This window comes from Pelophylax lessonae, assembly GCF_965119305.1.
Source record: "Pelophylax lessonae genome assembly, chromosome: 5".
NCBI classification, from domain to species: domain Eukaryota; kingdom Metazoa; phylum Chordata; class Amphibia; order Anura; family Ranidae; genus Pelophylax; species Pelophylax lessonae.
Genome location: NC_138772.1, coordinates 176,096,469 through 176,115,031, shown reverse-complemented (window position 1 = coordinate 176,115,031; position 18,563 = coordinate 176,096,469). Strand labels below are relative to the sequence as shown.

General features: G+C 41.0%; 1 protein-coding gene across 1 annotated transcript in view; it reads left to right on the top strand.

Moving 5' to 3' along the window:
- BFSP2 (beaded filament structural protein 2) overlaps nucleotides 1-18,563 on the top strand; it is a 64,111-nt gene that overhangs the window by 18,804 nt on the left and 26,744 nt on the right. The window contains exons 2-5 of the mRNA XM_082259500.1: nucleotides 2,728-2,810; nucleotides 11,519-11,675; nucleotides 13,592-13,753; nucleotides 15,909-16,037. Of these exons, the coding sequence (XP_082115626.1) occupies nucleotides 2,728-2,810; nucleotides 11,519-11,675; nucleotides 13,592-13,753; nucleotides 15,909-16,037 (531 nt within the window). The remainder of the gene's footprint in view (nucleotides 1-2,727; nucleotides 2,811-11,518; nucleotides 11,676-13,591; nucleotides 13,754-15,908; nucleotides 16,038-18,563) is intronic.

Genomic DNA, 18,563 nt, shown 5'->3' with positions numbered 1-18,563 from the left:
TATCTATCTATCTATCTTAGTTCCCACAAATGTATATATTCTTAGTGGGGAAGATAGTTCGACAAAGGAGCACAGGATATACTGTACTTCCATACATATCTACTTATCTATCTATATACAGTATATACAGGGCTTTTTTTCAGCGGGAACGCGGGGGAACGCAGTTCCGGCACCTCCAGGACTGAATGTATGTAATGGCAAGGGGTGCTGGAGGTATGCTGCAGGGTCTGTTGATGCTGGTTGCTGGGGATCTATTGCCACTGGAGGGAATCTATTATTGTAGGGGGATCTGTTGCTGGGGAGATCTGTTGTTGCTGGCAGGGGATCTATTGTTGCTAAGGGTGGGTCTTATGTTGCTGGGGGGTCAGTCGTTTCTGGGAGGGAAGGGGGTGGTATTTTCTTGTAGGTGGTCCATTGTTGCTGGGGGGGAGAATTTATTCTTCCAGAGGGTCTGCTGATGCTGGTTGTGAGGATATCTGTTGTTGCTGCTAGGGAGGGGGGTGTTTTGTTGTGAGTGGTCCATTGTTGCTGGGTGCAGGGGATCTATTCTACTGGTTTTCTTGTTATCATTACCAAGCTCAATACAAATTAGTTAGTACCACAAATGTTACTGTATTATCTAAAAGGGGTAGTCTTGGGAGGTGGGTAATGGGTGGAACCAAGAAACGGTGCTCGGAGGTGGGTAGGGGCGGAGACAAGGGGTGACTTGAAAAGGGGGAGTTCCTGCACCTATTCTCTGTGAAAAAAAGCCCTGAGTATATATATATTTATGTATATATATATATATATATATATATATACTGTATCTCACAAAACTGAGTGCACACCTCCCATTTCTGTAAATATTTTATTTTATCTTTTCATGTGACGACACTGAAGAAATGACACTTTGCTAAAATGTAAAATAGTGAGTGTACTGCTTGTATAATAGTGTACATTTGCTGTCCCCTCAAAATAACTCAACACACAGCCATTAATGTGTAAACCGCTGGCAACAAAAGTGAGTACTCCCCTAAGTGAAAATGTCCAAATTGGGCCCAACGTGTCAATATTTTGTGTGGCCACTATTATTTTTCAGCACTACCTTAACCCTCTTGGGCATGATGTTCCCTAGAGCTTCACAGGTTGCCACTGGAGTCCTCTTCCACTCCTCCATGACGACATCACAGAGCTGGTGGAGGTTAGAGACCTTGCGCTCCTCCACCTTCCGTTTCAGGATGCCCCACAGATGCTCAATAGGGTTTAGGTCTGGAGACATGCTTGGCCAGTCCATCACCTTTACCCTCAGCTACTTTAGCAAGGCAGTGGTCTTCTTGAAGGTGGGTTTGGGGTTGTTATCATGTTGGAATACCGCCCTGTTGCCCAGTCTCCGAAGGGAGGGAATCATGCTCTGCTTTAGTATGTCACAGTACATGTTGGTATTCATGGTTCTCTCAATGAAATATTGCTCCCCAGTGCCAGCAGCACTCTTGAAGCCATAGACCATGACACTCCCACCACCATGCTTGACTGTAGGCATGACAAACTTGTCTTTGTACTCCTTACCTGGTTGCTTCCACACACACTTGACCCTTCCTTTACTATCCAGTCTCCTTGCTTCTTTTTTCTCTCCCTCTTTCACAATCTGGTCTCACTAACACCCTTAGGGAGTCTTTTGTTTCCTTCTCCACCCCATCTGTCTTATCTGTCGCATTTCTTCCCCTTTTATATTCCAGTCCTGTTGGCACAATCCATTTTCAGTATCTACTGGTTATCCTCTCCTGTACAATCCGATCTTGTTGCCCCCCCCCCCCCCCCGCACCCAAACATAAAAACAGTTCTTCTACCTCCTTCCTTCCACTACTATACAGTCTTGGTGCCTTCTCTCTGCCACCTTCACTATGTGGCCCCAGGGACTTCTCCCTGTTAATTCTGTGCTTAGGGATAGGCAGGCAGTCAAAGCTTCTGTCTCACACAGATTCAAGCCTTTGCCATAGAAAAAAGTGGAACTTATAAGGACCTCACTGTAAGACAAATATAAGAATTTGGAGGTCTCATAGGCCATTTTTAATGACAGTCTCAAGGTGGGCTAAAGGACTTAAACTACTGTTTGATTTTCTGTCTGCTTTAGTGCAATTATTGCACTTCTTTAAAAATGTAAGGGTTAAACTAATTTATTTACTTCTTTCTGTTCTATAAAGATGCTCTCCTGCTTTTTTGCTCAGTCTGCCATTGCACAACTAACAAAACTGGGAAATATGTTTTGCTCATTTGTGAATGAAAAAATGTTTTTTACATGTTGATATTTTATAAAGCATTTTAGTCCACGTCATTTTCAGAGCTCATAAAGTACTTCAATGCTTTTAATCCATCTAGGACTATCCTTTTTTAGCATCTATACAGTGTATGCAATAGGTGTACAGCAATAAAACATGTCCTTTATAGCCACTATTCGCAAGCCCTACCAATAATTGCAGTGCACCACAGAACACATTCCTTACCATAATGATGCTAGGTTTGTTCTCCAGGATGAAATTTCCCAGGTATCTTCTGTCTTGGCCAATCCATTTATCTATACCTAGCAAAAAACAGCAGAGATTGAGCCTGAGATAACGTGACCTTGGGTAAATGCATCTGGGGACAATGCATACTCAACCAATTGTGCATATATATAAAGCTCTACACACAAAATATATGTATAGGTCCATGTCGGTCCATGTCACCTTTATAGTTGTCTTGTTTTTACAGGTTGGGGATGCTGTGTTGGAAAATGCCCGACTTATGCTGCAGACAGAAAATATACAAGCATGTGCAGAAGATTTTAAAGAAAGGTATCATCAATATTATTGCAGAAGACATATACTAATGAAATGCTACATGCAATTAAATAATTGCGTATAAAAACTTATACTATATGGTTTACCTGTTGGATCTATGGTGCTAGTACTACTGAAGAAGATTCCCCCTTTACTAAAGGCATATGGGCACTTTGCAAGGGAATATTTCTTAAGATTTGTGAATGAGGTGAAGCTCTGCTGACTTCCATCTTCCAATCATTTAAAGCAAAGTTACTGTTTTTTTTTTTTCTTGTGGGTGGTTTGGTATTCTTTGCAAAGTAAATTTTCACCACACTCATTAAGCTACAAGAAAATGCCCTTAGAAAGTGAACAATCCCTAAATAAAAAAAACTATGCTCTGATACCAAGCATAAGGAATAATTTATTAACAAACAATGCAATGCTCAAAAAATAAATAAATAAATATATATATATATATATATATATATATATATATATATATATATACATATATATATATATATATATATATGTGTCTCAGTAACAACTGAGACAGCGCAATTTAAATGCAAGTACAGATATATACTGCAGATATTTATTTGCATTTAAATAGCATTGTCTCAGTTGTCACCGAGACATTTTAATTAATTATTTTTTTTTAGCGCTGCCCTATTTGTTTATCTAAAGTGAACAACCTATTTTCTCCTTTACATCAGGTTTCCACTTCTTTTAAGTGTGCCTATCAAAGTGTCCTCCTTTGTCAGGTGTCCCCATCAGAGTGCCCCTTTACATTAGGTGTGCCCATCACAGTGCCCCTTACATTAAGTGTCCCCTTCACATCAGGTATCCCATCAGAGTGCCTCCTTACATCAAGTGCAGCATGATATCAGAGTTTCCCCATGACAGTTCCTCCTTTAACCACTTTACCACTAGAGGATTTTGCTGTCTTACGTCTGAGCCACTTTTTGAGATTCGGCACTGTGTGACTTTAACTGACAATTGCGCGGTCGTGCAATGCCATACCCAAATGAAATTTACGTCCTTTTTTTCCCACAAACAAAACCTTCTTTTGGTGGTATTTGATCACCTGTGCAATTTTTACTTATTGCGCTATAAACAAAAAAAGAGCATACATTTTGAAAAAATAACAATATTTTTCACATTTTTTTATATGAAATTCCCCCCCAAAAAAATGTAAAAATCAAAATTTTTTCAAATTTTTGGCCAATTTGTTTTCTGCTACCTATGTTTGGTTAAAAAAATCACAATAAGCGTATTTTGATTGGTTTGCGCAAAAGTTATTGCGTTTACTAACTAAGGGAAAGATTTCTGTCATTTTTGGTGGGTTTTTTTTAACGAGTAATGGCGGCGATCTGCGATTTTTTTTGCGGGACTGCGACATTGTGGCGGACAGATCGGACCCCTGACTGACATTTTTGACACTTTTGGGGGTACCAGTGACATTACTGCAGTAATCAGTGCTATATATATATGCACTGTTACTGTAAAAATGACACTGGCAGGGAAGGGGTTAATTTTATTGGAGATGGAGGGGTTAATGTATGCCTGGTGCTTACTAACGTGTGTGGGGGGAGGTGACTGTGTGACACAGGGACAGATCGCAGGTTCAGCTATGCTGAACCCTGCAATCTGACCCTGCCTGTCACTTAGGAGAACCGCCCACTTATGTTTACACAAGCAGGCGGATCTCCACACTCGATTCCCCGACGATCGGGGAAGAGCAGCGGCGATCGCCGCTGCTCCTACCCTGGCCCAACTCCCGCTGTGACTGAATACAGCGGGAGCGAGCCTCCGGCGGCGCACACGCCGCCAAGAAAGGGGAGTATCTGGCGACGTAGGTCTACGTCGCCAGACGATAACCAACCACTTTGCCGCAGTAGTGCTCGAGTGAGCAGACGGCAAGTGGTTAATCAGGCATCCCCCTCACAGTGTCCCCATATATTTTAGTATCAGGCAGGCAGACGACAGAAGCTTAGATATTATTATTTATATTATTAGAATTGATCACTGTATTACTGTAATGTCACTGGTGAGGTCCGTGGCAGTTAGTAAGTTCCTTCCAGTGTCAGATTGCCTGCCGCACTATCGCAGTCCCATTAAAAGTAGCCATTACTAGTATAAAAAAAATAAATTAAATAAAAATTTCAGTATATATCCCATAGCTTGTAGATGCTATAACTTTCACACAAACCAATCAATTAACAATTTTGGGGATTTTTTTTAACAAAAACACGTAGCAGAATACATTTTGCCCAAAATTTATTAGGAGATTTTTTTTTTTTTAAATGGGATATGTTTTTTTAGCAGAAATTAAAATATATTGTTTTTTTTTTTAGAAATTGTCGTATATTTTCATTTATATAATAAAGAATATAAAAAACCCAGAGGTGATCAAATCCACCAAAAAGAAATTTCTATTTGAGTGAAAAAAATGATATGGATTCCGTTTGGATACAGCATTGCATGACCGCGTAATTGTCAGTTAAAATAGCGCAGTGCCGCATAGCAGAAAGGGGCCTAGTCACGAAGGGGGTAAAACCTACCGAAGCTGAAGTGGTTAAAGTGTGAAAAGATTTCATTTTAATTATCAATATATTTCTCTGTAATAAACTCACAGAGAGACATAAACAACATTTCAGTAATCATTTCTTTCACATGATCACATTTAAATGCATGCTTTTGCAAATAAGTTAATATGTTTAGGAAAATAAAGCTATCAAGAAGGTCTTTTAAAACTCATTGGAATGAGACAGAAAATTCTTTATTCCATCTGGGCCTCTTGAGCTGAGAACAAGAAGACATTTATCTTAGGAAAAAAGGCCTACTGTTGGCTGGAATTAGGCATGTCGCTTTACCTACAAACACTGGTCTTTTTCTAGCACAAAAAAGGTCTATAGTAATTAAAAGGTACCTAAAAGGAAAGCAATATGGGGGCGGTCTTGCAAATTTGTTTTGAAGGGGTAATCTCCATGGTTGTCATCTTTATAACCCCATACAACTTAATGAACCACTTGCCTGGGAAAAACATCACCTATCAGGTATTGGCACATGAAATATGCATGTTTGTTACTTTGGACTCACCCTACTTGCAATAACTCCATGTTTTTGCATGTGTGCTTTAAAGCTGAACTCCAGCCAGGAAAAAATTATGTAGTTACCCCTACACCTGCTACAAGACATTTTAAATGTTTTATTTGGAAATAAAGTTTCTATCTCCCATATATAGTTAAACCACAGTCATTATCCCAATCCTCCAGTTTTCAGTGCTACAATGTGGAAGGGTACTTCTTAACCGCACCTAGGCCCCTGCCCATTTCTTGGCAAACAATCACTCAATTAAGCTGGCCATTGCATAACATTCCACTTCTTTCCCTTAAAAAACTCTTTGGTTGCTTTCGCAGTATGCTTCGGGTCATTGTCCATTTGCACTGTGAAGCGCCGCCCAATGAGTGCTGAAGCATTTGGCTGAATATGAGCAGATAATATTGCCCGAAACACTTCAGAATTCATCCTGCTGCTTTTGTCAGCAGTCACATCATCAATAAATACAGGAGAACCAGTTCCATTGGCAGCCATACATGCCCACGCCATGACACTATCACCACCATGCTTCACTGATGAGGTGGTATGCTTTGGATCATGAGCAGTTCCTTTCCTTCTCCATACTCTTCTCTTCCCATCACTCTGGTACAAGTTGATCTTGGTCCAATCTGTCCATAGGATGTTGTTCCAGAACTGTGAAGGCTTTTTTAGATGTTGTTTGGCAAACTCCAATTTGGCCTTCCTGTTTTTGAGGCTCACCAATGGTTTACATCTTGTGGTGAACCCTCTGTATTCACTCTGGTGAAGTCTTCTCTTTATTGTTGACTTTGACACACATACACCTACCTCCTGGAGAGTGTTCTTGATCTGGCCAACTGTTGTGAAGGATGTTTTCTTCACCAGGGAAAGAATTCTTCGGTCATCCACCACAGTTGTTTTTCATGGTCTTCCGGGTCTTTTGGTGTTGCTGAGCTCACCGGTGTATTCTTTCTTTTTAAGGATGTTCCAAACAGTTGATTTGGCCACACCTAATGTTTTTGCTATCTCTCTGATGGGTTTGTTTTGTTTTTTCAGCCTAATGATGGCTTGCTTCACTGATAGTGGCAGCTCTTTGGATCTCATATTGAGAGTTGACAGCAACATATTCCAAATGCAAATAGCACACTTTAAATGAACTCTGGACCTTTTATCTGCTCCTTGTATATGGGATAATGAGAGAATAACACACACCTGGCCATTGAACAGCTGAGCAGCCAGTTGTCCCATTACTTTTGGTCCCTTAAAAAGTGGGAGACACATATACAAAATGTTGTAATTCCTACACCTTTCACCTGATTTGGATGTAAATACCCTCAAATTAAAGCTGAAAGCATGCAGTTAAAGAACATCTTGTTTGTTTCATTTCAAATTTATTGTGGTGGTGTATAGAGCCAAAAAGATTTGAGTTGCGTCAATGTTAATATATTTACCTGACTGTATGTAGTACAAGGTCCTGCTTGATTGCATACAAAGTGAAAGGGCTTAGCTTTGACCTCATATTTATACATATATGGTTTTGGTATATCTAAAGAAAAATTGTACAGGAAAAGTGTATATTGTATGGCCAGCTTTACCACAAACCACATAATATGAGGTCAAAGCCAAACAACACTTTCACTTGTATCCAATTAAACAGGCCTTTGTACTACATAGTTGAAGGTAAATTTCAAGAAAATTGTACAGAAAATTGTATAATTTATGGCCAGCCTTAGTCCAGCACTGGGCAGCTGCACGGAGACCCAAATACAGAGCGGTTTCTGATGACTGTTTGCTGTTTGTTATAACTGACGCAAATCCCCCCCCCCCCCCCATTCAAAATTCACCCCCCCCAATGAAATTTCTCACCCAGCACAATTCTTCACCTTCCAAGCATAAATCTCTCCCTGGCACAAATCATCCCCCTACCTTCATACTTAAACACACATATGCTCCCCAAAGCATTAATTTACCCCCTGCAAACCCCCTAAAGCACAAATATCCCTCCATAACTAACCCTCCTCCTTCTCCCCAGCACAATCCCACTTCTCCAATAGCACAAATCTCCTGTATCATGGTATACCAAAGTTTGAACATCACTGAACCAGGGTACTTTGGAGTAGAATGGCTCTATAATACTAGGTTGTATCTATGCTTCAAACCAGCCTTTCTTAACCGGGGTGCTGCGACACCCTAGAATGCTGTTTAAAGGAGTCAGGGGTGCTGCAGTATCCTGGTAGAGAAAGGCATTTGGATGAGACTGAGCTCCCACTCCTCTGCTGAACGATACATTCGCACAGTAGAAGCTCGGTCAGGACAGTGAATTGCAGTCATGAAAGTACAATCAGTGGAAGGTGGAGGAGTCTTCCTGAATCCTGTGCTCTCCACCTCCCCCTACTGTGCAGTACTCAGCGATGCGAGTGCAGAAACAGAACTGAACTTTTAAAAAAAAGTATGTGTGTGTGTGTGTGTGTGTGCTTTTATGTATATGTCTGTGTGTTTATATGTATTGCATGTGTGTGTTCATATGTTCATGTGTGTATGTATGTGTTTATATGCACCGTATATGTGTGCAGATTTATATATGTATAATGTGTATGTATATGTGTTTACTGTATATGTGTATGTGTGTAAGTACAATAAGGAAACTGTGGGTATTGCCATTGCATTTTCAACTTTGTGCATATTATTTCAGTAGCTAATCTACTACAGTATATCCTCACAGAGATAAAAGGCAAGTTATTTATATATATGTATATAATAATAAAATATAATAGCATTTTTGTTCTCTGAAACATTTAGTTGATTTATTGGTAATGAATACTGGAGGACCTTCATTTTATATTTTCTGGCATTTATCAACCTAAGAATTATTCATGCATGTGATACCAGAAAAAAATATTTTTTACTGTTACTATTTTATACATAAACGTGGAAACTAAAAGAAGTCAAGACGGTGGGTGTAAAAATTTATAGATTATGTAGGACAAATTACATCAACCCATGTTCCGTTGGATCTCACCAATTAATATATTATTTCAGATTTGTATTCTACTAAATAAAGCCTAAATCACTATATAATGCATTCAATCTTCATTCATCTTTATTGTCATTTCAATAAGTATTACATTTAAAATGGATTATATATATATATATATATATATATAAGTATATATGATTATGGAGCTTAGAGGTTAAATTTATTTTCATTTTAAATATTTTTTGCAAACAGACTTTATTTCAGAAAAGCAGATAAGTATAGCGAGGTAAACATGTAAAAAGGAGTCTGGAATTCCACCAGTTGGCTGATTAAATAAAAAATATTTTTATAAATGCATTTTTTAGGCAATGGTCATGATAAAGAAAAAAACAATGTGTACAATATTTACAAAACCACTGTAATTAGATACAGTCAGTGCTCAAGTGGAAGAAAGGATACTATCTTACTGCAGGCCTTGAAATATATACAGTATCTCACAAAACTGAGTACACCCCTCACATTTTAGTAAATATTTTATTTTATCTTTTCATGTGGCAACACTGAAGAAATGACACTTTGCTACAATGTAAAGTAGACAGCTTGTATAACAGTGTAAATTTGTTGTCCCCTCAAAATAACTCAACACACAGCCATTAATGTCTAAACCGCTGGCTACAAAAGTGAGTACACCCCTAAGTGACAATGTCCAAATTGGGCACAATTAGCCATTTTCCCTCCCGGTGTCATGTGACTCATAAGTGTTACAAGGTCTCAGGTGTGAATGGTTAGCAGGTGCGTTACCTTTGGTTTTATCGCTCTCACTCTCTCATACTGGTCACTGGTAGTTCAACATGGCCCCTCATGGCAAAGAACTCTCTGAGGATCTGAAAAAAGAATTGTTGCTCTACATAAAGATGGCCTAGGCTATAATAAGATTGCCAAGACCCTGAAACCTAGCTGCAACATGGTGGCCTAGACCATACAGCGGTTTAACAGGACAGGCTCTACTCAGAACAGGCCTTGTCCTGATCGACCAGAGAAGTTGAGTGCCCATGCTCAGCGTCATATCCAGAGGTTGTCTTTGGGAAATAGACGTATTAGTGCTGCCAGAATTGCTGCAGAGGTTAAGGGTTGGGGGGTCAGCCTGTCAGTGCTCAGGCCATGGCAGTGCATGGCTGTTGTCCCAGAAGGAAGCCTCTTTTAAAGATAATGCAGAAGAAAGCCCACAAACAGTTTGCTGAAGACAAGCAGGCTAAGGACATGGATTACTGGAAACATGTCCTGTGGTCTGATGAGACCAAGATAATGTATTTGGTTCAGATGGTGTTAAGCGTGTATGGCGGCATCCAGGTGAGGAGTACAAAGACAAGTGTGTCTTGCCTACAGTCAAGCATGGTGGTGGGACTGTCATGGTCTGGGGCTGCATGAGCGCTGCCGGCACTAGGGAGCTACAGTTTATTGAGGGAACCATGGATGCCAACATTTACTGTCACATACTGAAGGAGAGCATAATCCCCTCCCTTCGGAGATTGGGCCACATGATAACGAACATGATAACGACCCCAAACACACCTCCAAGATGACCACTGCCTTGCTAAAGAAACTGAGGTGGTGAACTCGACAAGCATGTCTCCCGACCTAAACCCTTTTGAGCTGTGAGGAGTGCAAGGTCGCTAACATCCACCAGCTCCATGATGTTGTCATGGAGGAGTGGAAGAGGACTCCAGTGGCAACCTGTGAAGCTCTGGTGAACTCCATGACCAAGAGGGTTAAGGCGGTGCTGGAAAATAATGGTGGCCACACAAAATATTGACACTTTTGGCCCAATTTGGACATTTTACCTTAAGGGTGTACTCACTTTTGTTGCCAGCGGTTTAGACATTAATGGCTGTTTGTTGAGTTATTTTGAGGGGACAGCAAATTTACACTGTTAAACAAGCTGTAGCAAAGTGTCATTTCTTCAGTGTTGTCACATGAAAAGACAAATTAAAATTTTTACAATATATATATATATTTTTTTTTTTTTTATTTGTATATATAATATAATTATTATATTATCATATTATATATCTTCTCTTTTGTTGATATGATTGTAATACACAGTATCCATTGCTTTGTTACTTCCTAATGTACAGTATCCATGGATTTGCTGCTACCTCCAGACTTTATATAGTGTTCTATAATGTACAAAACCACTATGTATTCCCTTTAAAGATTACAGACTGTTGCTGGTGCAGTCTTCCCTGCTTCTGAAATGTGAAAGCAATCAACTGATTCAGTTGCGTAAATGCAATCAACTGATTTACTTAACCTCACCTTGAACAGTAAAACGTTTCACTGCTAGTTTACAAAGGAATTCCCAGAAATAAATGACATTCCCAAAGTATGTTTCAATAAACTGGGTGTTTCTGTGAATATCCTGCATATTATTTGGATGAATGTGTGTATTCACCAGTATGTTTATTTATGCAAAAAGCCGAGTTTCTCTAGTTTTAATCAACTCTAATCTAGTGAATATATATTGGTTTGTTAGTTGCTCAAACAAAAATCTCCCTTGGTGTACCTTAGAATGACAAGGTTGCTCTTATATAGTTTATACAGGGGAAGCTGACCTAATACAGGCCACATAAACAGCAACCCAAAATTGCTTTTTCATGGAAATGACATGATGCTTGAATTGCAGATATGAGAATGAGCAGCCTTTCAGAAAAGCGGTGGAAGAGGAGATACGATCCTTGTACAAAGTGATTGATGATGCTAACTTGACAAAAATGGATTTGGAAAGTCAGATAGAAAGCATGAAGGAGGAGCTTGCTTTGCTGTCAAAGAACCATGAAGAGGTAAAAGAAAAATGTATGAGCTTTTTCAATGAGAAAGATTGCAGGAATTGACATAAGAGGAAGAGAAATGCTGCATTATTCTGTAAGTAATAGTACATATATAGCCAGCCCCAAATTGGAACAAAGAATAGGTTTGGGCATTTTAGACTGAGCAGCCAATTTTTCCATGGCCCGGGGGGGGGGGGGGTAATCCTGCTGGCGTTTGCTGGGGCGGTTGGTGATGTGATATTCATGGAGTTGGTCCTCTGCACTGTAATGTAAAGGGGCACTGTGATATAAAGGGGACTGCGCTATAAAGGGGCACTGTAATGATTACAGTGCACCTTTTCATTACAGTGCCCCTAGAAATTACAGCCCCCCCATCACAGTGCCCCTTGCAATCATGCCCCCCCCTTTTCTCTCTAATCACAATGCCCCCTTTTACCCTCTGCCTCCCCCTGTGCAATAGCAAGAATGAGGGATATTTGGCACAAGCAGAATGCCAGTGTTACTGGAGCAGTCTTAACTGGGCTGGTAGGTGGGGGGTATATCATTTCCAGTATGAGTCCAAAAAGGTTCTGATCCACTTGGATGGCTGCTGGCAGTAAAGAGAGAAGCAACTCTGCGTGAAATAAAAGCGGAGAGAGAAACCCAAGCACCGATCTGAGTGTAGCAATAAAAACCTTTAATGTGGGATAAAAACAATATTACTCACAAGAGTAAGGTAATTTCAGGCATCAAATTTCGGAGACTTCCCCCTGTGCAAGTCTACCTTCCGGCAGGGCAGTGTGTATCCTCTCCAGGGTCTCTGCAGACCTGGATAAAATGGACAGACAGTGTGCAGACAGACGTGCCAGGTTAACGCGTTTCACGACACTGTAGGTCGCTTACTCATAACCACATTGTGGTTATGAGTAAGCGACCTACAGTGTCGTGAAACGCGTTAACCTGGCACGTCTGTCTGCACACTGTCTGTCCATTTTATCCATGAAGAATAAAGGATATCTTTTGATTTCAACACATTCCTTGAGTGCGGTCTCACATTTTGGATTTCTACAGTTCCTGGATTACGGATCTGACCTGCACCAGGTTTTGGAACATACACCTGAGCGGCTTCTTCCCCCCCTACTGCTTCTCTGCAGACCTGGATCATATTAACAAACGGGTGATTACCTGCTTGTTACTATGATAAGACTCCAGCTCTTTGCAGATCTCCATCTCCTGGCAGGAGAGCTGGGAGAGGAGACTCAGGCATGGTTGCATAGTGATGAGGTGGGGGAGATGAGCAACAACTGCAGTCTGTGTTTGCACTGTCCAGACCACGGTCATTGCTTACCTCTCGCTGTGTAGCCCAGTCACCAACATGCCACTCTTGTTATGTCATGTAGCCCAGAGGCTTCAGCCCACCGGTCGAGCCCTATAGCCAGTCTGGGCCTGTAAATAGCTCATAAATAATGGGACATTTCCAAAAACCCAAGGATGTTAGCAAAACTGCATCTCAAAATGAGTTATGGACTTCATGAGCAAACACATTTATAGATATCCTCATCTTAAAATGTAATTATTTCTAGAAATGCAACATTATTGGGACTTTTTTCTGGTACATAAGGCCAATATCAACATAAGGTACAGAAGGAAACCCAGAAAAAAAGAACACGGGGAAATAACATGTTTAATACTGAGTAAAATATTACCTGTCTTGAAGGGGTATTAAAGCCGGCGGACTAATCAATGAGTTTGAAATCTAGGAATGGACAGCCAACCATCCAGATTTTCAGAAGGAATTCAGCGACAGCAGCCGTTATATTTTCTCTTGAAAGTTTCATTTCAGGGAATGATCATTGGAAGAAAACATAGATTATGTTGAGATCAGCTTACTATGGCACTGATCTTTTAAAAGAAGTCAAATGCAACTTGTCATAACTATCCATTTCTAGGATGTGAAGATGCTGTACAAGCAGCTGGCAGGGTCACAGCTGGAAGAAGTGGATACTCCAATCGGTACTGGCCTTGATGATATACTGGAGACTATTCGAATTCACTGGGAGAAGGACATTGAAAAAAATAGAGCTGAATCTGGTGCCCTCCTTCAGGCCAAAGTGAGTTATGCTTTATTCATACATCATATTTTAGATTTCACATTACAGTCTAGGCCTCATCTACACTTGAGATTTGGGGGCAGTATAAACAAACAACTGGGCCACCCAGCTGCTCCCTGTTGAGGTGTAAAGGCAGTAGACTGGGGTGTACATGTGCTATGGCAAAATGTATCTCCCATGTCACACTTGGTGGGTAGAACCACTACCCGAAAGTGATCCCTTGAAATGCGGTTGTGGCATGGTTGTGCTGGTTTTTAGGAGGTAAAACTGGCAGTGAGGAGGCAACATTACACCTCTTCACTATCTGCCAAACACCCTCTGAAGAGCAATGCAACTTGAGCTGCTTTTCAGAGGGCAACACAAGTGTAAAGGATATGGAAATATGAAGGGTATTGGTGCTACTTCCAATATATTAGTGTAGTAAACACTAGCGAGCTATGGTGTTCTGTTAAATGGGTGTAAAGATGGTATGCATATAACAACACTCTATAACATATACAAAAACACTCTATAACATATATAAAAAAGATTCAATAAAGTGCTCACATGCTCAGTGCCACAAATAAATAGTATTGAACTCCTATGGCGATGGGAGTGTAATGAATAAATATAATAAAAATTAATGAAATATAAAGTGCTATATTTATACTTGTGAAGCAGTGAATTCTACTAAATTGTAGGTGCAGATATGCTGTGGGTTTATGAATATATAATACATAATTATTGTACCGAATATTATATATATGATTATAAGTAAAGTAAAGTGAATATACCTTTACAAATAAATATCAAAATTAATAGGAAGTGCTGGTGCAAAAAAAAAATATTTATATAGTGCAAAAAATAGTCCAAATAAATAATCTTGGCAAAGTGCTGGTGTTGTTCCCAACTGGTAAGGGAAAAAAAGAAAGCTAGAAAAAACATGGGTGAGACTGTGGTGCTGTGCTAATTTCTTACTTTTACTGGTTCCAGTCCATCTATGTCTCAGGTACTGGTCCTGGTATATATAGGTGTCTCCACATTAACCCTCTGGTATATTGTTCCTGAGGTGCTCGTACGTTGCTCATACGTTGCCCCAAAAGAAGAATAAACCGACCATAGTGTAGTAGTTTGCAATATATTTAATAAAAGTAAAATATCCACTCACAGTATAGGATCGGTGTGTACAGCAGTCTCGCTGGGTAAGCGCTCGGACCGGATGTCCGGGTTTCAGTGCGTTCCACGAGACGGAACCACATTCAGTGGAAGTGACGAAGTGACGTACGGTCCAGCCCAACACGTTTCATCAGCATTGATGTCATCCCCGCTGATCCCCACTGAGCAGGCGGATGACAGGTCCATCTTCGCTCACTATGCAGAGCAGAGACGGAAAATAGGGTGAAAACTAACTGCCTATTGGTTTTCATCCGGTCCTATCCGTCTGGATTTGGCAGACAGGATCGGATCGGATCGGTTAGCGACAGGTGTCAGCGGACATGTCACCATTCCATAGGGGTGAATGGAGGATCGGATCAGGTCTGCCTGAAAAACTGACAGGCTGACCTGATCAGACCACCCTTGACAAAGGACGCTTAGATAGAAGGAGAGCCTGGTCTCTGACCTGGGTATGACCTGTTAATGTCATGTGCTTTTTGTGTATTTGTCTGATGTTCAGATTTATGGCAATTTATTCTATTACAACAGTACTGTTGATACGCTTGTTCATTCAACTTTCGAAATGTTAGTGCGCAACTTTCGATTATTGAAATGCAAAGATTTATGGCACAAAAACAAACCATCATGTCGGATTCTTTGAGCCTTAATGATTGATTTCCTAAACTTTAGTAAGAGAAATCCATTGAAAATAGTTTGAAAAAAAATCGATTAAAAAAATGTTAAAATGTCATTTCGGACTGCGTAATCAACGAAAAATGCAATGTTTATGTTGTTATTTATCAGAACTATTATGGTGTTATCGTATACACAGTCGACAGATCTTTAGAAACCTGACCCTTTTTTTCGAACTATTTTCTATCCATGTATGGCCAGCCTAGAAGCCGGAAAGAACACATAGCAGTTAGATTGCCTTAGTGCAGAGGTGTCTGTGTGCACAAGCCCTAAGCCTAGTTTAACCATTATGTAGTAAAGTCATGGCTTTTCGTTTATCATTTAACAGCAATCAGCAGCTCTGCCAGCATTACAAAGCCAAGAGGAAGAAGTTGTGGAAAACCTGAGAGAGGAATTCCATGATACAGCCTGCAAAATCCAGAGCCTGCAGGCTGAGACGGAGTCCCTTAGGACATTGGTGAGTTCAGTTTCTGTGCTGACATGGATAAATTCATTGGAAAATAAATGGTAATTATGTTTATAGATCTACTGCTGGTCTACAGAAAAAGGGGTTGATTTACTAAAACTGGAAAGTGCAAGAAAGGCTGATTTCACATGGGCTGTCCGATCAGGTCCGCCTGTCAGTTTTTCAGGAGGACCTGATTAGACCATCCATAGCTCTCCATGGAGTGGCAGATGTCAGAGGACATGTGCCTGCTGTCACCTGCTGGCATCTGATCCGATCCAATCCTGTCAGCCAAAAACATCTGATCGGATCGGATGACAGTCGGATGGAAATGGACAGGCAGTCCATTTCCATCTGACTGGCCCCATAGAGAACAGTGGACCTGTCATCCACCTGCACAGCGGAGAGATCCCCTGAACTACGGAGAATACCCATGTGAAACTAGCCAAAGCAATCAGCTTACATGTTTTTTTTGTTATGTTGAACTGCCCTGAAAAAAGGCCTTCTCTTCCTCAAAGACTGCAAGAGAAGGGCAGTGTGGACAACTGTTGGATTTGAAAGAGTAAGGCCCGTGGACCATAAATATGTAGCTTCTGGTGTGAGCGGATACAATGGTTGCGAACAGAGCTGCTTGTGAGATTGGCAACCCTTCTCTGCACAGGAAGGAGGAGCTTGAGAAAATTTCAACAGTAACTGTTTTATCTAAGGTTGCAAACCAGGCAAGTGTTGTAGATAAGGCTCCTAAAAGGAGAAGTCATCTTCTTGTTGGTGATTCAATTGTAAGAGGTGTTTCTTTAGGAAATCATGTCAAAGTGTCAAAGGAAGTTAGGTGTTTGCCTGGTAATACTGTCAGGAGAGATAAAAGGCGCATTTTAAAAATTGTCAAAAAAGCTAGTGAAGAGTGCAATGCTGATGTTGTTGTTTACCTTGGCACAATTGATTTGTCCCAGAATGATGTGTGTTCTGTACAGAAGGATTTTCAGAATGTGGGCCAGGATCTTCAACGGTTAGAGTGTACTGTTACATTTTCAGAGGTCTTACCTGTGCATATTGGACAACAAGAGAAAGTACTTTGTATAGCAGGTAGGGATGAGCTTCGAGTTTGAGTCGAACCTAAGTTCGACTCAAACATTGGCTGTTCGCTCGTTTGTCTAACAAATGGGCTTCTTCGTGGGAACTTCGAGTTCCCGCATTATCATGGACTCTGACCTCTGATTCCAATAAATCACCTGCTGGCCAAAGGATTTGATCCCACAGCCATCTCAATTGTAAGCCTGGTATTCTACCACCTACGCCACCGTAGTTTTTATATCATCCACTGTGTGTAGGGTGAGATCACCCTTGGCCAGCGGGTGATTTGTAAGTGGAATTCTATAGTTAATAATACTGTACATTGCTGGCAGGGAGAGAGATTTTTGCTTTTTACAGTTTGTTGAGATCAGATAGTGCAGTGCATACCACAAAGTTATATATATAGGCACTTCAGTTAATATCAGTTTATGTCAGTATTGCTGAAAAAAAAAACGGCGTGGGGTTTCCAAAACTGGCTTTTGTCTTTATTTTTTTGTACACTTTTTTGGTGAATGGGTAGGGGTAAGATGTACCCGATATCCATTCTCATAGAGGGGGGCTGGGATCTGGGGGCCCCCTTGTTAAAGGGGGCTTCCGGATTCCGATAAACCTCCCCCCCCGCAGACCCCCACAATTACAGCTCATGGTTGTCGCGAAGAGACCCCTGTCCCCATTAACATGGGGGCAAGGTGCTTTGGGGTGGGGAGGCAGAGCCCCCCCTGCCCGAAAGCAACCACCCCCACATGTTGAGAGCATATGGCCTGGTATGGCTCAGGAGGGGGGGGGCAAGGCGCCTGGTATGGATTTTGGGGGGGACCCCACGCCATTTTTTTCATTTTTTTATCTATATTGCCGGGAGCCGACAATACATTACTGCCACGAGCAAGTTTAAATGACATTTTTTCCTTTAGAAATGTCAGTATTGCTGCAGCAGGCTACAAACATTGCACAAATGTGCTACTTTACAGGCACATTAAGGGGGGCACCCAGGCACAATATTTAAAGGAATTTTTCATTTTTATTGTTCCACTTAAAGCATTATTAAAATCACTGCTCCTGTAAAAACGATTGTTTAGAAAAAAAAAGTTTGCATTGATTCATGTCCCCCAGGGCAGTACCCAGGTCCCCCCCCCTCCCGCTGCCTTCCGCGGCTTTGCCCGGGTCTCCCGTCCCACCGGGAGGCCCGAGCACCCAGCCGGCACGTCCGCTGGCTGGATGGAGTCCCGATCAAAGCCAGAAGCGGCTTCAATTGGGTCTCCAATGACGTAACCCGGAGGCGGCGTCCATGACGTTACTCTGCTGCTAAAGGCGGCAGATTCAAAAAATGAGTGTATTCAAAAATGCTGTTTTTGGCGTTTTGAATGCATGGAAGTGCAGTGGAGTGGTTTGGGGTCTTTTAGATCCTCGATCCCTCCATAAAGAGTACCTGTCACTGCATATTGCTGTCACAAGGGATATTTACATTGC